Source organism: Euleptes europaea, chromosome 1, assembly GCF_029931775.1.
Source record: "Euleptes europaea isolate rEulEur1 chromosome 1, rEulEur1.hap1, whole genome shotgun sequence".
NCBI classification, from domain to species: Eukaryota; Metazoa; Chordata; class Lepidosauria; order Squamata; family Sphaerodactylidae; genus Euleptes; species Euleptes europaea.
Window position 1 is genome coordinate 77,639,039 of NC_079312.1, and position 25,384 is coordinate 77,664,422.

A 25,384-nucleotide genomic window follows, 5' to 3' on the forward strand; every position below is an offset into this window, starting at 1 on the left:
GTTTTCACTAAGCATTACCTGTATATTTTCAAGCCTATTTTTACAGCCACAGGGGCAGACATATGTTATTTCTAAAATTAAAACCTTGGGATGCTCAGGATGCCAAGTTCTGTGCTTGTTATATTTACGTTAAATCACAGTTTGCTCAGCCCTGGCTATATACTCTCTGTCAACTTTCCTGCTTTCCTGTGTGTATTCTATAGTTACCTTTGTCTCATTCCCATTGAGGTGCCTTCTCTTCTCTTTTCTTCTGTCACCCCTGGATATATCCCTCTTGCTTCTCGGCTGTGAATGATTTCGCAATGGCGGGGCCCTCAGGATGATGACAGCAACTATCATTTGGACTTCATTGTAACTGCAGCCAATCTGCGAGCTGAGAACTACGGCATCCCTCCTGCTGATAAACTCCAGGTGAGGAAAGGAGGCGGGACTCTCCCATTTTCAGTCAGCTCCAGGAATAAAATAGGACAGGCCTATATTGCCACATGCCTTTCCAACAGGTTCCAGGGGATGTCGGTGGCACAGCTTGACCCCGGGAAGGAATGGTGTGGGCTGGGTCTGACATCTCCTTTTATGATGTTCCCTTCAACAGTGTCTTCTTAGTAGTGCTGGGAACATTGCCCATTCTGTACCTATATTCTTTCCTATTGTCTTACTAAAAGGATCAGATTCTCTTTTCCTGGCTCTAACCTGGCTTTAGAGCCCAGAAAGAGAGGTTGATCCTGGATACCAGTTGAGCTGCAGCAGAGACTCCCAACACACACTGGATCCCTCCTTCTTCCATCTCAATTCTTCACAGAATAGGACAGGTAATCTTTGCTCTCTCCCCACCACTCATTTTCCAAACTACTGTTTCCCATTTTCTACACATGCACACCTTTAAGATCAAAGATTAACTCCTGCTCCAAATTGGAGTTGCTCTGCTGAATGTTTGTAAGTTGTGTTGTATTAATTGGGATAAGGAATGTGTCCGTTCTTTGGTTTACTACCACTAGTATAGTGCCCCCCCCCACTATTATACCAAATCCCTCAATAAACTCCGTATTCCTTTTCCTACTTAAGACTTGCTACTCACAGCAACCTCTTTTGGCAAAAGATTCCAGTTTGCTGTGTCTTGCACAAACATGCAAGCTAATTCCTCATGTTAATCTGAATGTATGTTCACTTGTTTGTTGGGGTGCGGTAACATCTTCGTGCTGTTGGGATTTTTACCCCTTGGAATAGAAGAGTGTGCAAAGACACATACATGGAGCAAAGTGTCATCTGGTTTGTGTGCTGCTATTAAAACAAGTTACACATTGAGCCTCTTTATCATTTGCTGACTGTCCAGTTTTATTTCAACAGGCTAAGAGGATTGTGGGCAGGATTGTACCCGCCATTGCCACAACCACAGCTGCTGTTGCTGGCCTGGTGTGCCTGGAGCTGTACAAGCTAGTGTGGGGACACAGGAGTCTCAGCTCCTATCGCAGCACTTTCCTGCGGCTCTCGGAGTCTCTCCTCCAGCGATGCCAGCCCTGTTCACCCCAGCCAACATACGAGGTGAGGTCTGCTGTAATTTGGCTTTGGTCTCTGTGTTCTTCATGCCTTGAAGGCAGAAGCATAGTGGGATTTGCTTTCCCTCACATACTTAATGATGGCAGCAGTGGGGCTGTGTTCTTCACAGTCAGTGCGAACTCTAACAGGGGCGACTACAGTGCAGGGAGTTAAAGCTCATATAGTTCTGGAAATCTTCCTTCCATAGGATTTAATGTCTTACCCATGCTGAATGCCTCTGTGTTGATGGACATTTCATTTCCATGCGCATGTGGGTATCAGTATATCAGTAACATTCTTTAACTTAACTCTGAGTTTTACTCTCCTCTGCGGAAAAAAACCCATCAGTCCCTATCTGGCCTGATGTCCTCCCATGCTAACAAGTGTGGCTTTTGATACTACAGTGCTTGTGGTCAGTTAGTCAGATACGCACTCCTCACTTCCTGTCCTTGTGCTGTTGCTGTGATGTTTGACAGAAAGACTAAAAGATTTGCACCGTTCAGATGTGCATCCAACCTGCAAATGTTTCCCATGCAAGTTCCTCTTCAGACATTATAGCTTCTACTCAACAACCAGAAGCATAAGGGGTCTGAATATGCGGGTGGTGCTGAGTTCTATGATGCTTCCAGACAAGGCTTTGCCCATTTGCACAGTGGGCACACATCACTCCTGACGATGGACCTCTTACATTAACTGGAGAGCAGGAACTGCTCCACCGCGCATCGTCCACAGGAGGTGTCGGAATGGCTGCCCTGTTGCTTGCAGCAGTGTGGGGAAGCGAGTGACTTGCAGAGATGGTGGCGGGGAGCCTTTCTAGCCCACCCCTCTTGTCTGGGTGCCGGGGACTGAGCTGCTTGCCAAGAGCTGTTGCAGTGGGGAGGGTGGCTGCTCCCGCTCAGCTGCTGACCTTGCCTTTCCTGAGCCCCTTCTGGCAGACAGACGGTGAAGGGGATCTAATTTCAGAAGCCGGTGCCTGGAGTGTGTATCAGGCGAGCAGCGGTGCAGAGGGAGAGGCATGGACAAGGCTGCCTGTGAGCTGTCAGACACAGGAAATGGTCTTTAACCTGCAGCTGACATGCACAGCTGGTGCCAAGCCGCACACCACCGTGGATCTTTGCCTCCTTTTTTCGGCCCTGGGCTACCCACACAGCTTTTCTGTGGGTTCAGCCCCTGATGCCAAGGTTAATCTTCTCCACACATCTCTATAGTCACTTGGCTTTAAAATTCTTTAGCCCAAAGAGTGCTGACCAGGAATACATTCAGCAGGCCCGGCAAATCCAAGGCTTTTTCTTGGCAAAAAGCCCTCACAGGGCAAGACAGTGATTTCTTCCTGTAGCGTCTTGCGGGCCCACAGTGGATTACATCTGATGGATATTTTGAGAACAGCATGTACACTTGGGAAAGTGTTCTTCCTATACTAGTCTCAGTTCCTAGAGAAACTTGCTTGCGGATAATGATGCTAGAATTGGTATCAAAGGATAAATCTCTTTGTGACACCAGGGCAACTGGCCAAGGAGACAGATAGTTGATGGTGTTGTAGAGAACCCCATTAGTGTGCTGTTTGTAACATCTGGAGGCCTCACTTCAAAAAGGATGTGGACAGAATCAAGCGGGTGCAGAGGAAAGTGACGAGGATGAGCAGGGGCCTGGAGACCAAGCCCTACCAGGAAAGGCTGAGGGACTTGGGAATGTTCAGTCTGGAGAAGAGGAGGTTGAGGGGGGACCTGATCGCTCTATTTAAGTATTTGAAGGGCTGTCACTTAGAGGAGGGCAGGGAGCTGCTCCTGTTGGCAGCAGATGATAGGACTCGCAATAATGGGTTTAAATTGTGGGCGGAACGGTAACAACTGGATATTAGGGGAAAACTTTTTTACAGTAAGAGTTGTTCAACAATGGAATCGGCTACCTAGAGAGGTGGTGAGCTCCCCCTCACTGTCAGTCTTTAAGCAGAGGCTGGGCAAGCACTTGTCAGGGATGCTCTTGGCTGATCCTGCATTGAGCAGGGGGTTGGGCTAGATGGCCTGTACGGCCCCTTCCAATTCTATGATTCTATCTTACCATGAAGCTTTCTGGGTGACCTTGGGCTAGTTGCCATCTCTAACCTACCTCACAGGGTTGCTGTGAAGAGGGGCATCCATGTGAGCTACCCTGAGGTGCTTGGACGAATGGCAAGATAAAAATGCAGTAAATAAATAATAATTTGGATACAAATCATTGTTCTCTACACTTTTGCTGCTGTCAGTTGTGGGCCTTCTTTAGTAAAGAATTCCTCAGAAGGCCCTCATTTAAACAAAGTGGTTGTTTATTTAGTACATTAGTATCCTGTTCTACACTGGACATAGGGTTACCAACCTCCAGGTGGTGACTGGAGATCTCCAACTATTACAGCTGATCTGTAGGCGACAGAGATCAGTTCCCCTGGAGAAAATAGCCGTTTGGCAATTGGACTCTATGGCATTGAAGTCCCTCCCCTCCAAACCTGCCCTCCTCAGGCTCCGCCCCAAAAATCTCCAGGTATTTCCCAACCCGGACTTGGCAACCCTAACTGGACATATTCAGACCATCTGTTTGCAGAGGCCTACCTTTATTCCTTGCCTGTATTGCAGTCTGCCTTGGCATTAAATACTGCGACACAGTCATAGGGCTTCTACTTTGCCACCTCTTCTCAAGCTACGTGGGCTTTTATTTGAGAAGGCCATGGGAGGAGCCATGTTTTCGCATGTGCGTGCACATACATGTGTGCACACAAGTACATATGCTAGATCTTTTAGGAGGCTGAAGCTGGTTCCCTGTTCCCAGTTCGTTCCCTATTCCCAGTTCCTTATTCAAAACTTATTTGCAATACAGGTTTCTGGGGGGTGGGGGGACCCAAAAAGAAGCCAGTGGTGCCAGAACTGGTGTTTGGACCGGGCACCGCTGTATGTCTTCGGTGCAGTGTATACATGTGTATTGGTGGTGGGGGCACCCCACTTGGGAGCAGCTGGCACAATAACCGGACTTTGGGCCAGGAGCCAGCATGCGCCATCTCGAAGAACACAGTCCCCTGGATGTGGGGGTGTATATGTGGTGGCCCAATCCATATTTTGGGGTGCAGCGCTCCAGTTCCTTATTCAAAACTTCTTTGTAATACAGGTTTCTGGGGGGGGGGGACCCAAAAAGAAGCCAGTGGTGCCAGAACTGGCTTTTGGACCCGGCACCACTGTATGTCTTCTTGTAGGGGACAGTCTCTGGAGTGTGGGGATGTGTCATTTGGGGTGGTCCAAAGATTATTTTGGGGTGCAGTGTCTGCATGTGTATTGGTGGTGGGGGCACCCCACTTGGGAGCTGCTGGCTCAAGAACCGGACTTTGGACTAGAACCTAGTATGCGCCATCTGGAAGGGCACAGTCCCCTGAATGTGGGGGTGTCTGATATGTGGTGGTCCAATCCATATCTTGGGGTGCAGAGCTTTTGAATTGTCCTCAAAATCAGGAACCAGGAAATGTGAATAAGGAACTGGGAATAGGGAACGAACTGGGAATAGGGAACCAATTTCAGCCTCCTAGATCTTTTCCTGGAGTGTCCCTTTTGTCCCTGCTCCGATGTACCATTCCTAGGACTTTGCAGTTTCTGGGGCTGGGACAAGTCTTGGCTTCCTTGCAAAAAACTCCCTTTTCTGGAGAGAGAAACCAGAGCTGAAATGGTGGGGGAAAGCAGGGGGAGCAAGAAGCTAAATTAAGAACGTCTGTTTGAATAGAAGCCTTTTTGTCTTGAGTTTATGGAGTGCGAGGCTGGGGCTTCCTGCTACACAGGAAGCGCAGATTGGAACCAGATTGGTGGGAGCAGGGGGGTGGGGGTGGGCAGGAAAGGTGGGGAGGGCTGCTCTTCCATCTCCAGTGATTTCCACGGCGCTGGCTCTCGGCGCCTCTATTCCTCCTCCCTCCCCAGATCATACTGCATGGCCCGAGGGCTTGCTTAGCACACACACTCCACTTACCGTTGCCAAATGTCCTGCACTTTAAAGGACAGCTCAGGTTTCTGAATAATGCCACTCTGTGGAAGCCTCTCTAGCCAGATCTTTAGACTGCCCGTGTGACGCGGAGGTAGCTCCATGTCGAGAAACGGCGAGGAGACTACTTCACATTGCAGTGTGAGCTTTCCTCAGTGTGACAGGGGAATCCTGGTTCTGTGGAGTGGCTGGACGCCCAGAGTGAACGGGGGCCACATAGAGAATGCTGTAAGCACTGGAAGGGAAGACCATAGTGGGACCATGGTGCAGTAGTAGGGTTGCCAACCTCCAGGTACTAGCTGGAGATCTCCTGTTATTACAACTGATCTCCAGCCAATAGGGATCAGTTCACCTGGAGAAAATAGCCGCTTTGGCAATTGGACTGTATGGCATTGAAGTCCCTCCCCTCTCCAAACCCCACCATCCTCAGGCTCTGCCCCAAAAGCCTCCCACCGGTGGTGAAGAGGGAACTGGCAACCCTATGCAGTAGTCAAAGTAGAAGGCAATAAGCCCTGCACCTCCATGCTTCTGCTTAGACTTAAGTGAACCCATGGACTTAAATTCTACATTCCTAAAAATGCAAGTGTGAACCCTGGGGGGAAAGCCTAGTTGGGGGGGGGGGCTGGGGTGAACTGAAAGCAGTATCAGGGAAGGGTGGGGCAGGCAATCGCATCCAGAGATGGGGTAGACAGCAAAAAGAAACGGAGAGCAATGCTGGGTCCAAAGAACTTACGGAATTGATTAAGCAGCATATGGGAGTCATTAGTTTGTAAGGACTGGGGGAGGGGAGCTCTTGCCCTGGCGCCAAAGGATCTCCCCTGATAGAATAGATTCTCTGGACCTTTGCTCCTCAATGCTTAGTTGATGGGGGGATTATAAGATTTTAGAGACTGTGAAGGGCAAGTTGGAGTGGGAAGAAAATTGGGGTAGGGGGTTTGCATTTGGGTGTCAAGCAAGTTGGGTATGTAGCTAAGAACAGAACCCCGATATCTTGTCTCCCCAGTCCCAGCATTGTGACCTGTCCCTCTACGCCACCCCAGTGCATAGCTAAGTGCCTCGAAGGGTTGCCGTGGCAGGCGTCAGGCTGGTTTGCGGAAGCAAATCCTAGAATGCTCTCCTTTTGATGTGAATGTAGCCTGATGAGCTTCCTCATTCACCACCTCCCTGTCAGCTCCCTGGTGGTGGAAGTGGATGGGCAGAGATGTGGGCAGGATTTAGGAGTGCCAAGTGGGAGAACGGAGTCAGAGGTGCTAATGAGTTCTTGCAGGCGTGAAAGGCCAAGCCATATGGCACTTGGGAAGGATGGGCAGGCTTCTCTCTGTGCTGGCCCTGTAGATAGAAGAGCAAATGGGACAGGCCATATGGCTCCAAATGGCCCAGATGAAAAATCTTTGCTCCCAGCTCAAAGTCCCCTCTCCCGTCCAAAAACAGTGTTCTGGGGAGCAAGCAAAGGGGAGCCTCTCCACTTTCGAATCAAAGCAAGTCCTTGGAGGAAGGTGCATCCCTGCTTAGGCTGAAATCACTTGCGCACTTTAAAGTGATTTCTAAGGAACTCTTTCTGAATGGCCACCAGCTGATTCGGAAAACTGAATACACACATGCCTTTCTGTTTTTCGTTTGTATGCACCAACAGTGAAAGAGAAGGTGAAAAATGTTGTGGCATGTTTGAATTTGGTCTACTGCCTACAGTGGCTTGGCTTGCATGAACATGTTGGCCTGATAACACATTACCAAGTCTTCATGTCCCCCACGCGTCTGCCCTGGCTTCTGTCATTAGATGTGCTCAGGAAGTTCTGTGCTTGGGATCTAGTTGCCGGGCTAGTGCCTAATTGTGTGGGGCGCTCTGGCGAGACCCTGCCCATTAAGAGTGAAGACCCAGCCATACCCCCAGCAGAGTGACCCAAAGATGACATACAACCAGCTTGGGGGAATGGCACAACTTTATTGTTTGCAGCAGCAAGGCATTGGCATGGCATGGAAGCTTTATCCTACCATCGGCCTGCCACCATCGCAGGCCGATGCGCAACACCCAGCCATGCTGGGCAACTTTTGAGATGGCAGTTCCTGGGACACACAAGGGCGGCAGCCAGCTGTGTGGTCCCCTGCCACTTGGAAGGAGGCCATTAGACAGCACATGGCAAGGCATGCCCCCTGACAACCCCGTGCTGTGGTTGTTCCTGACAGCCCTCCATCTTGGCATGTCCCCTGCCGGCCTCTCCCAAAATCCCTTCTTGGGATCCTCCATGTTGGGGAAGGGCACGCAGGCCAGCTTTCCCCCAAAACTGAATCTGGCCCCCATGCCAAATCGCCCAAAGTTGTGACGAAAGAGCAAGAACAAATTCAACAAAACATCAAACAGCATGATACAGCGGTGGGTGGGAGGGACAATCGGAAGCCGACTGAGGGCTGCCCCGAGCGTGGCCTCTTTATATGCCGGGGAGCTGGACCTGAGTGAAACCTCAGGCCCGGCTGCCCAGAGGGCCCCCCCACCCGTTGGGAGCCCGAGCCCGATTGGCTCATTTAAACCGGCTCCCTCTAATGACATGCTGGTGAGCACATGGCTGCCTTTCCCCGCCCTGCTGCCTGAAATGTCGGAGGAGCCCGCGCCGGCCAGAAGCCCCGGGCTCCACCTGTTCAGCAGCCGCCCACCCTCGGGGCGGGGGGGGGTTTCAGTTCGCCCGCACCCGCCACAGCCCAGCCCAGTGACCTTGGGCTCTGCGGGGTAAGTCGGAGCCCCGTTTCCCAGGCAAGGTGCTCAGGAAGATGGAGCTTAAGCCTCCCCCCTGCCCCATTTCCCCAGTCTGGAACAGGTCTAGAGAGCCAGACTTTGCCCTATTATGGGAAACTTATGTGTAGCCTATCAGTACATTCATGTTTCCCCAACAGGGCAAATAGCTCACTATGGAACCATTTCACGTTGGAAAAATTGAAGGCAGGGGTCTTAACCCCCCTGTCCCCACATGCCATAGTCCCAGGCCAAATCAGTGGACACCTGGCAATCAGGGTCCAAGCACGCAGCTCCCAGAGCACATCTGTTGACTGGATCCATGCAGACAGGGGGAGGGACATGAGGACTTGGTAAGAGGTGATTAGGCCTGAATCTCTGCCTGAGACCCTGGAGAGCCGCTGCCAGTCTGAGTAGACAATACTGACTTTGATGGACCAAGGGTCTGGTTCAGTAGAAGGCAGCTTCATGTGTTCAATCTATGCTTGACTGCACCAACCAACTGGACACTTTCCCCTTCTTTCTGTTTTGTCCTTACCATGCTTTGCTTTTAATTCTTCAGGACACAGGCTCCCCTTCCAGTAGTTTGCAGGAAGCATGAGGGAATGTGTGGGCTCCTCCTTCCCATTGTTCTTCAGGCACTCCTCCTGTCCCAGCATTGATCTGAATAAAACTAAAGAGAATGTGTGACCATCCATCTGCAGGCAGCTGTCTGACAAAGCAAAAACGGAGGTCCTGATTCTTGGGCTAAAAGACGTACTCCTGGTTTGGAGCCTGCTGTCCATTGGGACAGGACTGTGCAGCAGTCTGCATCAAGGCCCATGTACAGGACCCTAAGAAATGGTGCACAGACCCACAACTGTTCTCGGTGCTCCTTAGGGACACGACAGTGAGATCATTCAAGGGCTTCTGGGACTGCTGGCTTCTGGCTTTCTCCCTGTTTTTCTGTGGCTTTGCTGTTATGGAGAGTAGACTGGTGGATAAACTGTATGGTGTAATGATTAGTGGTGCCAGGCCAACAATGCAGTTCTAAACATGTATGCTTAGAAGAAATTGGACTTACTCTCTAGTAACTATAATTAAAATTGCAGCCAAGAACTGGAGAGGTCTGGGTTGAAAAACCCATGGGGCTTACAGGGCCATGTAGGGTTGCCAGCTCCGGGCTGGGAAATACCTGGAGGTTTTTGGGGCAGAGCCTGAAGAAGGTGGGGTTTGGGGAAGGGAGTGACTTCAATGCCATAGAGTCCAATTGCCAAAGCGGCCATTTTCTCCAGGTGAACTGATCTCTATCAGCTGGAGACCCGTTGTAATAGCAGGAGATCTCCAGCTACCACCTGGAGGTTAATTCAAATAAGCACGATACTGCAGGAAGACTGCAACTATAAGAAACCAGTACCAAGGCTCCAAAAATGCGTATATATTCAAAGAATTCAAACAATACACATACAAACACAATATGATACAATGGAAAGGACAAACATGTAGCCATGGTACTGGAGCCTTGGTACTGGTTTCTTATAGTGGCAGTACCTGGAGGTTGGCAACCCCAGGGCCATTGGGCTTACAGGGTGACCTTGGGACTGCTGCGCTCTGTCAGCCTAACCTACCCCACTGGGTTGTTGTGGGGAGAAAAGGGAGGAGGAGAGAATTATGTAAGTTGCCACACAGCCTCCAGGTGGAAAAGTGGGATGAAAATGTGATTATTTAAATGATGGTTTAATGTGATACCTTATCCAGCGCTCAACTGTGCTGCTGTGTGTGGGAATTGGAAGAATGGAGACAAGGCAAAGAACGCTAGTCCCGTGTGTTGGGAAGGGGGAGCGGTCTCTATCCTGCTGAGGACTGAGCAGTGCTGGGTGGGGGGGATGCAGTCTCTAAGTGGCAAAAGAGAGAGACATCTATCTCCCTTTGCATTTAATGGAGCTCTGACCAGAGGCTTGATGGAATGAGCCTCGGGTAGCCGCCTGGGTCCCCAGTTCTGACGGGGTGGTGGTGGTGCTTGATCGTGTGTCCGGACAACAGGGAAAGACTGCTCAGGCAGCTGAGGGGAATGCTGCTGCCCTGGATAGCTCCTCCCCTGCTGGCCAGTGGATTTGCCCAGGACAGTATCCCTTTGTACTGCCTGACCCCACTAAGTTCCCTCTGGTTAGGGCATTTCCTGCTGTGAGCTTACGAGCCCCAAAAGGTCCCTTGTTAAGAGACTGGATGCTTCTTGTCCTCTCTTCTCTTTTTGCTGAGGGCCAAACTAGGCAGGGTCACAAAGCAGGAGGCCAAGAGGCATTCTGGGCCTCGTTCTGAAGAAAAGGATATTTGTACGTGGGCAGCGTACTATCTCAATGCGCCTTTGTGCGGGAGAGAGCTGCTTGAAGGGAGGCCCTACTGAGTCCTCTCCATCAGGCCCGTTGCCAGTTCATCGATGTCAAGATTAAAAAGAACTATACAGATCACCCCAAATCTGAGTTCCTTTGCGCAATGCGCAAGGAATGACTTCCTCCCTTTTCATATTAGGCCAGGACATTGCTGTTGTTTTTGACAGTCTCAAAACATCATTTCAGGAGATGGCCAGTCTTGCTCCGAAGCCTGTGTCTAAAATAAAGGTGAATCCTGTATACTGCCCTGTATACTGCCTTGGAGGAACAGAAGGATTCAAAATGCGATGGATAGAAGTAAAATCAATAGGAGACTGTAGTTTTTATTTACTTGTTAGCACTGTACCTTTCTCCAAGGTTCTCAGAGTAAGGTTCTGGTTTCAAAGCAACCACATGGGGTAGGCTAAGCTGAGGGGAAAGGGACGTGCCTGATCTAACTCAGTGAGCTTCATATCTGAGCAAGATTTGAATCGGGATCTCCCCATTCCTAATTCTTGCATTTCCCAGACCCTTGCATCATGCTCTCTTTGGAGGACCCATCCTGGTGTTTTTGTGTTGCAGTTGTTACTTGCCTTTGCTGATTAAATGCTATGCTTGATTAGAACTTGTCTGGCTTTTATCTTCCCTTTTATTGGTTGTTCTTATGTTTCCCTTGACTAGATTAAAGGACCGCTCTTTGGTACCTAAAACCTTCTCTCCAGAGAAGGTACACGACAATCAGTTCACCTCTTAACCTTCTTCTTGATAAGCGGAACAGGCTGGATTCTCAGGTCCTTCACTGAAAGATTACTTTCCCAACACCCTCCTGTTTTCCCCCCACATCTGTCAAATGAATAGTGCAGCCCAAACTGCACAGAGTGGTCATGATCCAGCAATCATCACTTCTGGATTTATATCATACGGGCCCCCCATTTGCTATCAGGTTCTCCCTATTGATCCTGAAATCTCTCCACTGGCTATCCATTTGTTTCCAGCTCTAGTTTTAGATAATGGTGCTTACCTTTAAAGCATTTCCTGACCTGGGGCCCATGCCATTGAAGAACCATCTCCCCCAATATGGACACTTGAGGCAAGAAGAAGAGTTGGTTTTTATATGCCGGCTTTCTCTACCACTTAAGGAAGAATCAAACCGGCTTACAATCACCTTCCCGTCCCCTCCCCACAACAGACACCCTGTGAGGTAGGTGGGGCTAAGAGAGCTCTAAGAGAGCTGTGACTAGCCCAAGGTCACCCAGCTGGCTTCGTGTGTAGGAGTGGGGAAACAAATCCAGCTCACTAGATTAGAGTCTGCCACTCATGTTGGAGGAGTGGGGAATCAAACATGGTTCTCCAGATCAGAGTCCACTCCAAACCGCTCTTAACCACTACACCACGCTGGCTCCTCACAACAGGGTCTCCTAACAGCCCTCTTGCTCTCAAGGATAACATTCTGTGGCAGCCCAGGCTCCGAACCTTTTCTGTTACTGTCCCACCATTATGGAACAGCCTCCTTTAAAGGGGTGAGGCAGACATCTGCCCTTGGTGTGGCCTTCTGATCAGGCTATAAGCCAGAATTATTTAGTAAAAGAGCTTACGGAACAGCTAGAAGCAGCTTAGCGTTTTGAACTGTTGTAATTGTCTGTTTTAGTTGCAATTTTGATCACCTGCTTTTAACTAAATGTTTTAATTAATTTAGTATCAATATTTTTGCATTTTATTTGTTGTTGTCACCTACCTTGGGTCCTGACTGTGTCAGAATTAAGGCAGGGAGTACAAAGGAAATAAATAAATAAATAAAACACAAGCCTTTTGCCACAGCATTACCCAGGAAGCTCATGTTCCCTTTAAGGCCTTATCAGAATCAGTGCTTTCCGATGATTCTCCACTCTATAGGGGTGGCTTACATTTGTCTGGTCTAATTTATGACTTTGCATTTGGTGATAATAAAATCTTTGTATGCTGTTTTTCCTGACTGTTGATATTTACCATTCTGCCAGTCCTCCCATGCACGCTTGGGAGTAACCTTCCTTGGGACTTATTTCTAAGCAAACGCGCAAAAGTTTGGGCTGCCTGACATTTAAAATGTATGACCCATTGATCTGTACAGGAAACAACCCCTTTGTGGGCTACAAGCAGCTTCCTGGGCTGGATCTGCTGGGGTGGGGTTATGCATTTTGGAACTGAGCTTCTTTGTGTGCCTGCTGTATTCTCAGTATCACCAGAGGACGTGGAGCTGCTGGGAAAGATTTGAAGTGCCAGGAGTTGATGGCAACGGAGAAGAGATCACCCTGAAGGGCCTCTGTGATCATCTCCAGGTGACAGTGAACAAGTGTGAGGTTTTATGGGTGGATGCAGGCAGGAACATAGACCACCTTTCCTGAAACGGTTAATTCCATCCCACCATCACGTCTGAATAACCTGCCCCCCCACTACTAATACTGTGCATACCAGGAGTACAGCAAAGGGTCTTCTATGTTACATCAAGTGAGGGAGCAGAGCCATTCCTGTGGTTCAGGAGGGGCCAGCATGCACTGCTTCCTGAATCTCTGGTCTCATCTGTGGACCGGTACAAGGGTGGTAGAGCATCTCCTTGGCATGCAGAAGATCCCAGGTTCAATCCCCAGCACCGCTAGTTTGAAAAAGGGCCAGGCAGTAGGTGATGTGAAAGACATCTACCTGGAGACCCCAGAGAGCTGCTGCCAGTCTGAGTAGACAGTACTGACTTGGATGGACTAAGGGTCTGATTCAGTATAAGGCAGCTTTGTGTGTTCATGTGTTCATTCAGTGCAATCATCTGTACTAGAGCCCCTGCTACCCTGATTACATATTATTTATTTAAGACATTTATACCCCCTTCCTCACTTAAAAAATAAGTCCTGGGGCGGCTTATCAATGTTAAATAAAGTTATCATTGGAATTGGAAGAGAAAAAAAAACCAAGCAGTGCCCTAAAGCCAGCAGACATGTCCAGTCCCAGTAAAGAAAATCAGACTAACAACTGATTAAAAGTTCAAGTAAAAAAAAAAAAGGACAGACAAGGTCTGGCACCCAAATGATAGTAATATCCAATTCAATATGATCTCACTTTGCTGTCTTTCTGGCAGTCCCTCTCCTTGCCCCCCCTCCAAATCACCAGCCCTATATTATTCTATATACTTTCTACTACCCCCATTTAGCCTTTTCCATTTCGGCTCCCTCCATGGAATGAACTGTACTGGAACCATAATTCCGTCTTTTCATTTTTCAAGTTCTATTCCACGTGGTTCTCAGTACCTTCTGTCCTCGTTCTAACGCAGTCCAGTAGCTTTTCTGGTACAGAGATGTAAGGAAGAGTGTGTGATACTTATTCCCTCCTGTTTCACAGAGAGAGCACAGCCTGGTGCCACAAATGCTGCTGTATGGGAAAGCTATGATTTATGCTGGATTCTGGGCAGAAGAGAAAAGAGAAAAACAGCTTTCCAGCAGGTAGGACAATTTCAAGAAAACATCCCCATGAGTTTTGCACTATTGCTTCCGGAACCCCTTCCTAAAAAGCCAAACATGACCTAAGGCAAGAGTCATATGATGCCTGTGTAAGTCTCCCCACACTTAACAGTCTTTTGGCATAGATACTGTAATTCCCATAGATATGAGGAAGAGGGGCTTAAGTCTTCATAGCTAAGTCCCTGTTACTTTTCATAATGTTGCAGGCTTATCTCTGAGGTCTGGGGCAATGGATTTTCCAGCAGCAGGATATGTCTGGGCAGGTCAAGGGCTGCCTAACCAGGCCTTGACCCTATCCAGGCCCAGATACAGTCTGGAAAGATAGGGGAAGGCTTGGGGCTTGAGTGGCACAGAGAACACCTGGTCCATACAAAAGGATCATCGGCAAAGCCTACATTCCTGTGCTGTCCTCACATCGTTTCTGCTTCAGCATCTTAATTTTCATGATATTTAGAATAATAATCTCGCGATTAAATTCAAGTGGGGCAGCTATGACATCTCTACCCCACAGTATCCCTCTGCCCTTTGTCCAGTTGAAAGGACATCCATGAGGACTTGAGCCATTAGCCCAGAACAGTATACATTTCTGTTGATGTTCCTCAATAGGCTTTCTTTGCATCACCCTGGGCTGCAGTCGCTTGCTGGCATCCTTAGCTGGATGCTTAACCTTGTGCCTTTCCTTCTCTTAGGCAAGCTTTTGCTTTTCTCTTATTCCCTTCTTGTGTCAGCAGCGGTCTGTGAGTCAATATTCCTCCATTTTGCCTCCTCTTGTCCAATTCTGGGGCCTGGGAAGCCACAGACTTGTAACTGGAAAGAGGGCAGAGGGAGCCTCAGGACTGTGGGATAGGGATGTCTAAGCTGCCCTGCCACGGGGCCTCTGCAAGCCCAGCCTGGGGTGCTGTAGCTGCAGCAGCTGCAAAGCCTCCATGTCCTGTCCCTTCCATGCCGGGTAAACATCCTGCTGTCAGCACCTCCTCCGCTGCTTCCTGGGGCAGAGCGAGCTCATCCCCCACCCCAGCAGGCCACCCTGGGCCTCTGCCATCTGCACGCATCCAGAGGCAACAGTCAGTTTCTTGCTCCGCAGCCTTTCCAGACTCTTTGGCAGTCTTTCCTGCTCTCTGCCCACTCACTGTCCCTCTACCTTGCCCAAAAACCACATCTGCAAACTCTCATGAACACAGTTACTTGCTCTCACTCTGATTTCCATTTCTTTGGGAAAGAGAGGAAGCGCGCTGACCCTTCTGTTATGGATGGCTGAATGGAAGCTGAGGTGGGGGGGAGGCAGACATCACTAACGTTGCTTCATGTAGAGGCTGTGTTGATTTTAGCCCTTGATTCGGGACCACCAGGCCATCTGCAACATAGGGAAAGAAGCAGAGTGAAGGGAGGCAGGGAGGGAGCTGAGCAACTGCCCAGGTGGATAGCAGTGTCTGGGGCGTGTGCATGGAAGGGAATTCTTGTGAACAGGGATTCTTGGGGAACATCAGCTGATTGCCCCCACTGTGTTTGTGACCACCGGACAGAGAGATAATAAGGTGTAGTTCAGGAACTGTTGCAAGACCCTGAACACACACACACACACACACACACACACACACACACACACACTGGTAGAGCGCAGGCAAGGGCCCATCCCTGCTGCCAGGCTCCTCAGTCCTCCAACTTGGGTTGCTAACTGCCAGGTAGTAGCAGGAGATCTCCTGCTAATTCAACTGATCTCCAACCGATAGAGATCAGATCACCTGGAGAAAAATGGCCGCTTTGGCAATTGAACTCTATGGCATTGAAGTCCCTCCCCACATCCTGCCCTCCTCAGGCTCTGCCCTCAAAATCTCCCTCCAGTGGCGAAGAGGGACCTGGCCAACCCTACCTCCAGCACCTTTGCTTTCACTTTCTGCAGACTGACAGAACTGGTTTGCCGTTTGGTGTCCAAGGACTGCTGGCTGTTGGTGTTCGAAATTGTCTGTGAAAATGAAGAGGACGGCAAAGACTTACCACCTGTTCATGTTTGGCTCCATCCAGTGAACAGGAAAGAATGAGTAACTTGTATGTATAGGGTGTGTGTGTATCACTAGGGTTGTCAACCTCCAGGTGGTGGCTGGAGATCTCCTGCTATTACAAGTGATAGAGATCAATTCACCTGGAGAAAATGGCCGCTTGGCAATTGGACTCTATGGCATTGAAGTCCCTCCCATCTCCAAACCCCACCCTCCTGAGCCTCCACCCCCCAAATCTGCAGATATTTCCCAACCCAGATCTGGCAACATACCGCTATATGTGTATCACACACACATCCATATACTAGCTACACTCGTATTGGAAATGGCTGAGACAAATTCTATTGAAAGTGAAAATGTATATTTTGCTTCGATGAAGGAGGAAATGTGCCCTCTTCAGTGACCGACCTGCAGGCCTGGACTTGCTCTCAAGAATAAAGAATTAATTAGGAAATGAGCTCATTCAAGAAGTCTGTCTGCAGCGTTCTTATTTGCTTTGTTTATAAGGGCTCCCTGGGCCTTAGGGACTCCTTCCTCAGCATACCACATCACTCTTTTCGGAGGTTTAGAAGCACTAGCATTGGCCCTTTTATGCATGGCTGTTTCCCTCGCAGTCACCCCCCCCCATGGCTTCGGGTCTTTGTTTTGATTATGCATGCCGTTTCCGACTGTCAGAGGTCGCCTCTCTCTCCCCCTGAGTTTCCGCAGGTTTTGCCTGTGTTTTCAGGGACCTGTTTTATCACAAATTTGAAAATGCGAGCAAAACGTGGGGAAACGCAGGGGGAGAGCAAGGTGACCTCTGACGGCCGGAAATGGCATGCATAATCAAAACAAAGACCCAAAGCCATCAAAGGGGTGACATCGAGGGAAACAGCCATGCATAAAAGGCCTGTGTTACAAATTAGTGTTAACCTGTTTTAAAAGTTCAGAATAGCAGCTAAATTCTGGGTTTTATATTACAGGAGCAGAGGAAAGGGCCGAAGTTCAGCTTTGTACTCATAAGGGGAGTACAAAGGGGAGGGGCTATGGCTCAGTGGTAGAGCTTCTGCTTGGCATGCAGAAGGTCCCTGGTTCAATCCCTAGCATCTCCATTTAAAGGGACTAGGCAAGTAGGTGATGTGAAGACCTCTGCCTGAGACCCTGGAGAGCCATTGCCGGTCTGAGTCTGACTTTGATGGACCAAGGGTCTAATTCAGTATAAGGCAGCTTCATGTGTTCCTGTGTTCAAGGTCCCAAGTTCAGTCTCCAACATTTCCAGTAAAGGATCTCAAGCAGCAACGCTCAAAGGGAGTTTTGCTTGAGGCCTTGCAGCCTTTGGCTGGATGAACCAATTGACTCAGGGTAAAACATATGTTCATAACACTTTGGACCCACTGTTGTGGTAAGGGAGGATGTTAGGATGTTTGACAAGTACTAGACCGTGTATCTGTTCTGACGTCTCTTGCTAAAAAGCCCTGTGGAAGTAATTGTCCCTGTCAGTAAAAAAACAGATGTTGTGAGGAGGAATTAATGTAACATTGTAAACATTCCAGCTTGTATACACTAAATGTGCTACTTGAAATGGTAATATATGCAATAAGAATATAAGAACATAAGAAAGGCCCTGCTGGATCAGACCAAGGCCCATCAAGTCCAGCAGTCTGTTCACACAGTAGCCAACCAGGTGCCTCTAGGAAGCCCACAAACAAGACAACTGCAGCAGCACCATCCTGCCTGAATTCCAAAGCACCTGATATAATAGGCATGCTCCTCTGTAGTAGTTTCTCCTCTGTAGTAGTTTCACCCCACGACTCTATGTTACACTTTATTATTATTAATTAACTATGCAACTATTGTTAACTTGTCTGGTAATTCCCTAGTCACGATTTGATTTTAAGGAAAAGGTTGTGGATCAGGGTTATCCTCAGCAGACTGAAGTAATGGAGTGACCAGCTTTGCATTTCTCATATCTAATTTAAGTGAAATAACAACTGAGACATTACTAGTAGGAGCATTATGACAAAGTACCACTGGCAGGTTACATCTCCTGTTTATAGTAAGCTTTTAGCAACATGTTACATTAATATGTCATACTTGATGGAAGTGAAGCTTCTTTCATTTTAAAGCAATGCTGCTTCTAGGACAGCTGTCTTTGAACATCAGTTCAGACAGAGTGTTCTTCAGTTCTTTCAGCTTATCACCCAAATTCTGCAAGTGGCTAGGGCCAGCTTGGACATTACAGCACTCAATGTACTTGCCACCAGTAATACAAAATGTTTTCTGTGAACTTCTCCTGAAAATCAAGCTATATTTCGTTGTTTGTTTAAGATACGTATGCTCCCAGTTTTCTACTTTAAAAGCAAGGTTAATGCCAGCATTTTGAATTGTGCTTAGAACAAAGTTAAAACCAGTGAAATTGTTTCGAAACTTGGAAGATATATTCCCTGCAACCAGCCCCAGTTAACAGATTGACTGCCATATTCTGGACCAGGTGATGCTTCTAAATCACAGCGAACAAAGGCAACCCATCTACAGCACATTACAGTAGTCAGACTTCAGCATCAGCAGAGCATGAAGCCCTGTAGCAGAAGGGCCTCAGAGAGGAACAGCAGTTTCCAGGACCACTTTCCCATAAACTTTCTGACAGGTAAGAGGGAAATCACAGAAGTATATTGTTTCCCAATCCTGCCAGATGATCCAAAAATTGCCATTGTAGAGTAAACAGATGAGACATCCAAGAAAATCAGCAGGGCCCTCTGCTCCTCTGGTTCTTTTCTCAATACTGATGGTCCATCAGAATGGCCCAAAGCAGTTTTGAAGAGTCCAGATAATGAGTTGACCTTCCTCGGCTTTCTACTGAAAACACTGCAGATCATCAGTACTGTGAGGACTGCTAAGAAACAAGGTTCTTGTACTTTTCTTCCTGCCAAGGTTTTGTTGACACGATGCCCGCAGTCCTCTCTTTATCATAAGGAGGAGACTCTTGGAAAGGCTGTTGCCTCAAGTCCCAGATTAGACACGATGGCAGAAGGTCTGTGTATTTAAATATGGATATACCCCAATCAGATAGCAAGAAGAGTCTGTTTAACAGCAAATTGGGGTGTACAGATGGAAGTACAGACTTCCCCATCTTCTGGCGTTCTAATCGCCCCATGCACTTTTCTCCTCAGCTGGCCTCTGATACCAGAACTTCCAGAAGCATTTCAGCTGAGCAAAGAATGGTTGGGGAGAGAGAGGCTGTATGGAAGTGAGTCATGGAGAGGTGGGGGGGGGGGAAGGTGCTTCACTCCTGACTTGTGCACCCCTTTTGCTGTTAAAATCAATTCCAAATTCCTGCTTTCTATGTGACTGGGGTAGATCTGTGTCTAGTCTGGCTTTTGTGATGAGGTGCACGTATTATTGTTAATAGTGGTGCCGGGCTGAATTCCCCGTTTGAAGTTTTCAGGTTACTTCTTCATGAGTAATGTCATTGATTTCAGAGATGGGGCAGGTCAGAGCTCAGAGCATATGTCCTACATATATAAGATCTTAGGTTCAGTGTCTCTACTCAAAAGGGGATCTTAAGTTGTGGGTGTTGGGCAAGACAATTGCCTGGGAGCCACTGCCTGAGAAAACCGAGTGGACCCATGATCTGATTCAATATAAGGCAGATTCATATGGATGTGTGTACATAATATGGATACTAAGCCACGATGAGTAGGTTTTCTCATTGAAAAAGACCTAATGTGGTCCTCAGCAGTTTTAACTGTAGAAAAATGGACTTAAAAGTATGTGGCTGTAGCAGTATCTACTATTTATTTATTACATTTCTACCCCGCTCTCCCCAACCCGAAGGTCGGGCTCAGAGCGACTTTACAGTTCTAGTATCCACCATACAAGGAAGGTCCTGGAAATCTGTGGTGCAAACCTGGAATGCCTCCTTAAAAGTGAGAGAAGGAAGGCATCCACAATCTGTTTAGATTAGAATATGCAAAAATTGCCTTAATATCTGCCCAATCTAAACACTTCCCAAGAAGGGAGTCTTGTATGCTGGTTGTAGCAGATAAAGCTTGTTATATATTTTTAAGGTGCCATTTGGTGATTAACAATTGAAAAAAGACCGCTGAAGTTGCTGTGTGGATTGTCCATTCATCTACAATCTTTAGGTTAAAAATTGTAGCACTCAGGAGTTTCCAGGGAGGGGTGGGGGGTAGAACAGCCCAATTACCTGCACTGGGATATTGTAAATAACCAGAGCAAAATCCCCCTTGCTTATATTACCCTGGAGGTCAGCCTGAATAGATTTCTTGATCTTTTGGAGCTACTGATTCAAGGAAGAGGCTTCCATTAGCTAGAAAGAGGCTGGCTTTTGGAGCCCTTTCATTGGTTTGTGATGCAACTTTGCAGAATGAACAAGCAGGATGATGGCTCATAAACCAATTGCTTTAGGGCTCATTCACATAGCTGCACTAAGAGGGACAATACTCCTGATAAAGAGGACTTTTACCACTTATCCCTTACTAGCATCTTGGTGAAAAGAGTTACAGTTCAAAAGGTAGGAGTGTCTGCTCGTAACCAACTACGCAAGCTGGAGTGTTTACATATTACTAGACAGTGTCTCAACATCATGTGGTTTTCTTATCACAAGGGCCCGCATTGCCATGCGAGAACAATGTGGCCTAATTTCAGTGCCCTCAGAGTACACGCATTCTGTGACGTGTCCTCTTGCTGCACTGGGAAAGTACCACAGCTGTGGCGTGCAGTTGTTTTTTATTTTAGGGAAACCCATCTAAATAGTATAGGGGTGAGAATTAAAGTGCTGGATTTGCACTGTGGAGACCATGATTCATATCCTCACGCAACCATGAAGCTCACAAGGGGACCATGGGTAAGGCCAGGTATTCTGTTTCAGCTTCACAGAGTTTTCGTGAGGATATAAAGCAGGGGAGGGGGGAACCATGTACATTGCCTTGAACTCTTCAGAGGAAGGGTGGGATAAACCTAAACACACACATGAAGCTGCCTTATACTGAATCAGGCCATTTGTCCATAAAGGAGAATATTGTCTACTCAGACTGGCAGCAGCTCTCCAGGGTCTCAGGAAGAGGTCTTTGGCATCACCTACCACCTGGTCCTCTTAATTGGAGATACTGGTAATTGAACCTGGGACCTTGTGCATGCCGAAAATGCTCTGGCACTGAGCCACAGCCCCTCCCAATACCTCTGATATTTAGATATGATAATGAAAGAATAATTTGAAATAAAAACTCCTGTGGAGACATGACCTTTTATGCATGGGTAGTTTCTGCTGGATATGCTGCTCAGTGCACAGTATTTGAACTTGAATTCTCAAATCACTATGCACAGGGGCTTCCCTCCCCCCCCCCCACAGTAATTACTGTACTTGGGGTTAAACGTATGCATCATCTGGGAAAATTTGGATCTTCAGAACTAACGAGGTTACTGATGTGTCATCATTGTTACATGGCTTGCTACCCTCCCCCCTTCCCCCCCCCCTTTTTTTTGGTTCACGCTTGTGCTCCAGCAGTAGATTGCTAGATTGCTAGTGGAAAAAAGCCCTTATGGCACTGTGAAACTGACCAAATAAGCAGCCTCATAGGTCACTGGTGATTATTTCAGCCTTCTCACTAGTCATAAACGACAACAAAGATGTTTGATCAGGCTAAGGTCTGAAACTGACCACATTTGCTGTAAAACTGTCCAATAAGTAGCCTCGTAGTATTCCAGCTTCGAGGGGAGGAGTTGGATGAGGGAGAAAGACAAGTGGGAGAAGTGAGAATGGGCGTGGGAAGAAACCCCCGATTTGACAAGTATACATAGGAGCAGCTTTCGATTTGGGATTGGGGCAGATATTAAACTAGGGGCAAAACAGCATCCATAAAATGCAGGGAAAACGCGAGGGGAGAGCAAGGAAACTTCTCAACCTTGGAAGATACAAGCATAATGAAAACAAAGCCCGAAAGTACTCAGGACTTGACGGCGACGGAAACAACTTGTGCATAAAAGGCCATACATAGGCACAAACATAAAATATATCTGGATGTTAGTCTATAGTGGTAAAGTAAAAGGAAGCCAGTAGTGGCACCTTAAAGACTAACAAAATTAAGTCCAGCATAAGCTTTCATAACTGAGACTCAGAGGTGCATGAAGTGTACTCCCATCAGGCGCACACATTTATATTAACAACAGAATCCCCACCCACGGGGGAGGGGGGAGAGATGTTTTAAACCAAGATGCTGTCAAAAGATTGTTTAAAATAAACCAACATCTGTGAGTGTTTAAAATAAACCAACATCTGTGAGTGAATCGATCACTCTTCATTGTATTTTGCTTTAAACCAGCTTCTCTTTATAACATCTTCCACCACCACCACCATGGCTCAGTTAATTTAAATGCATTGGCCAAATGGATGTACACTTTGTGTGGGTTCCGACTTACAAAAGCTAATGCTGGAATAAATTCTGTTAGTCTCTTAGGGTGGCACTGGACTCCTGTTTTATAAATATATCTACGGAGGCTCCCTGAAGTTCTTATATTCTCCCTTTCCATTGCCCCGTTTAAGTGTGTGCATATATTAAAACTGTTACGTTACAAAAATATTACAGTGTGGATTTTATAATAGCCAGGGGGAAGGGAACTCTGTAACTATGGCAACTATAAGAACCCCCATCATACTAAGGAATGGGGAGGAGCATGATTGCCTTTGATATGAATAGTATGAGAAAAACAAATGCAAAATCCCCCTGTCCCTTTCTCAGTTCTAAAACCTGCTGCTACCCAATGAAGTTGATTTGTACCAGGTTCAGGAGAGATGACAATGGAAGTCTTCCCGCAGTACATCATTCACCTAATGAACTCATTGCCTCAAAGTCTGTTGATGACTAATAGCTTAGATGGAGTTTTAAATAGATCAGACAAACTGATGAAAGATACATCTACTAACTGCCGTTAGTTATGATAGCTAGATGGAACCTCTGTATAGAGAAGCAGTATGCCTCTGGATAGCAGCTGCTAGGGAGAAACAACAGCAAAGACAGTCCGTTTCATATCCTGCTTAAAGAGGCATCCAGCAGATCACTTCTGGAAACAGGTAAATATTGGGCTGATCCAGCAAGGCAATTCCTATTAAGAACATAAGAAAAGCCCTGCTGGATCAGACCAAGGCCCATCAAGTCCAGCAGTCTGCTCACACAGTGGCCAACCAGGTGCCTCTAGGAAGCCACAAACAAGACGACTGCAGCAGGATTGTCCTGCCTGTGTTTCACATCACCTAATATAATAGGCATGCTTCTCTGATACTAGAGAGAATAGGTATGCATCATGACTAGTATCCATTTTAACTAGTAGCCATGATTACCCCTTTCCTCCATGAACATGTCCAATGCCCTCTTAAAGCCTTCCAGGTTGGCAGCCAACACCACATTTTGGGGCAGGGAGTTCCACAATTTAACTATGCGCTGTGTGAAAAAATACTTCATCTGTTTTGAATCTCTCACCCTCCAGCTTCAGCAGATGACCCCGTGTTCTAGTATTATGGGAGAGGGTATATTTTTATATTTTCCTGAACATTAGCTGATTTTATTTAAGTATTATTACTGTATAGCATTATATGGTAAGGGAAAACAAGGAAAGTCCATCAGAAAAATGAGAGAATGAATGTATGTATTCCATTCCTGAGATGAGGAAGGGAGAATCGGTAAATAAATAAATTTTATTTGCGGCTAATATGCCAGATAAAACAGAGAATTGGTATTTGGATGCATCCCTGAGAACCTGACCTACCACTTGCAAAGTGAAACGTTATTCTTTTGGATGGATAGCTCTTTTACTCTATGTGTGTGTGTGTGCCTTCAAGTCGCAGCCAACTTATGGCGAACACTTTTTTGGGTTTTCATGGCAAGAGACTAACAGAGGTGGTTTGCCAGTGCCTTCCTATTAGCAGCTCCATAAAACAGGAGTCCATTGGCATTTAAGAGATTAAAATAATTTATTTTAGTACAGGTTTTTTCCGAGTCAGAGCTCACTTTGCCAGATGTATAGAACTGAGAATGTCTAACTTCATTCGGTGATATATTTCTAGCACTCATGACTGCAGAACTCAGATTGAAAAAGCTGGAGGGCAACCACCAACAATATATATATTTTGACAGAGCTTGTTTTGGTATCCTTGAACTTTCCTGGTATGTACTCCACCCTTCAAATCCTTGCTAAACAATTGCTCATTCTGCTGAAAAATTGCAAGTATGGTCTTGCAAATTAAGTACACTAGTGAAAGGTCACCCAAAATTTCTAGGGTAGTTGCATAAGTAATTTATTAAATGTTCTATCAACAACTCTGGTAGTAGTCATTTGCTTACCTTACTTAGGTGGCTTTTAAAAGGGATCATGGGGAAGCTTTTTTTAGCTATGATAGCTAAATGGTACCTCCAAGTTTCTGTCCCCTCTGACTAGAAGATTGTGGGGATAATCAACTGGATATAGCCATCATTTTTATGCCTGCCTGTAAGTTTAGGGGTGTCAAACATAAGGCCTGCAGGCCGGATCCAGCCCCTTGAGAGATCTGGCCTGCAAACCACACCCCCACCCCCACCCCACTCTCAATCTGGGCTGGCAAGGCACAGCCCGGCCCGACCAAGTGACATTTATGCCATATCTGGCCCTCATAACAATTGAGTGCGACAACCCTGGTCTAGAGAAAGGTGACTTGCTGTTGGAAATATAAATCTTATGCTGTTTCTAGATTTTCAAAACCATATGTCTTTGTAGGTTTATATTTCTTTATGGTAACTACTGTACACCTTAAATTTTGCATTTTTTCTTCACCATACGCACATTTCAGATGATTCCCAGATATTCTATACCAAAGCAATATGTACAGCTTTTCTAGATATATTCTATAACTTGATCATACGTGCTATCAGTGTCACTGTTAGTATTCCAACCAATGATGTGCAAGGAAAACATCTTTCAGTCTGAACCCTTTCATGTAAACTGGAAATATTAGTGAGCCTGTGACAGGCATTGTTCTTCCACGGTCCTTGTTATCGTTTCCCCGCAAGTATTTACTGCTGCTGTGATTAGGTATGACCACAGATCTGCTTCATTTTTACATGCGTTTCTCCTTTTTTATAATTAAAGGTAGATAAAAAAAATTGAAACAATGAACAAATGTGTCAATCAAATCAAGGTATTATTACTTTCCTTTGAACAGGCAAATAGAAGGCATTTGAATGCCTTGGTAAACTTGGAATTTGAATAACTGATTTGAGTATATTGTTTTGATCTTTCATGCCACATAACTCATATTTCAGTGCAACATTTTTGAGAACTTTT

At 46.9% G+C, this 25,384-nt stretch overlaps 1 protein-coding gene across 1 annotated transcript in view; it reads left to right on the forward strand.

Moving 5' to 3' along the window:
* The window catches only part of UBA7 (ubiquitin like modifier activating enzyme 7), a 50,063-nt gene extending 33,939 nt beyond the window's left edge, over window positions 1–16,124 (forward strand). Inside the window, exons 20-24 of the mRNA XM_056857450.1 lie at window positions 319–411; window positions 1,345–1,539; window positions 12,807–12,908; window positions 13,957–14,057; window positions 15,976–16,124. Of these exons, the coding sequence (XP_056713428.1) occupies window positions 319–411; window positions 1,345–1,539; window positions 12,807–12,908; window positions 13,957–14,057; window positions 15,976–16,114 (630 nt within the window). The 3' untranslated portion in view covers window positions 16,115–16,124. The remainder of the gene's footprint in view (window positions 1–318; window positions 412–1,344; window positions 1,540–12,806; window positions 12,909–13,956; window positions 14,058–15,975) is intronic.
* The last annotated feature ends 9,260 nt before the right edge of the window (window positions 16,125–25,384 follow it).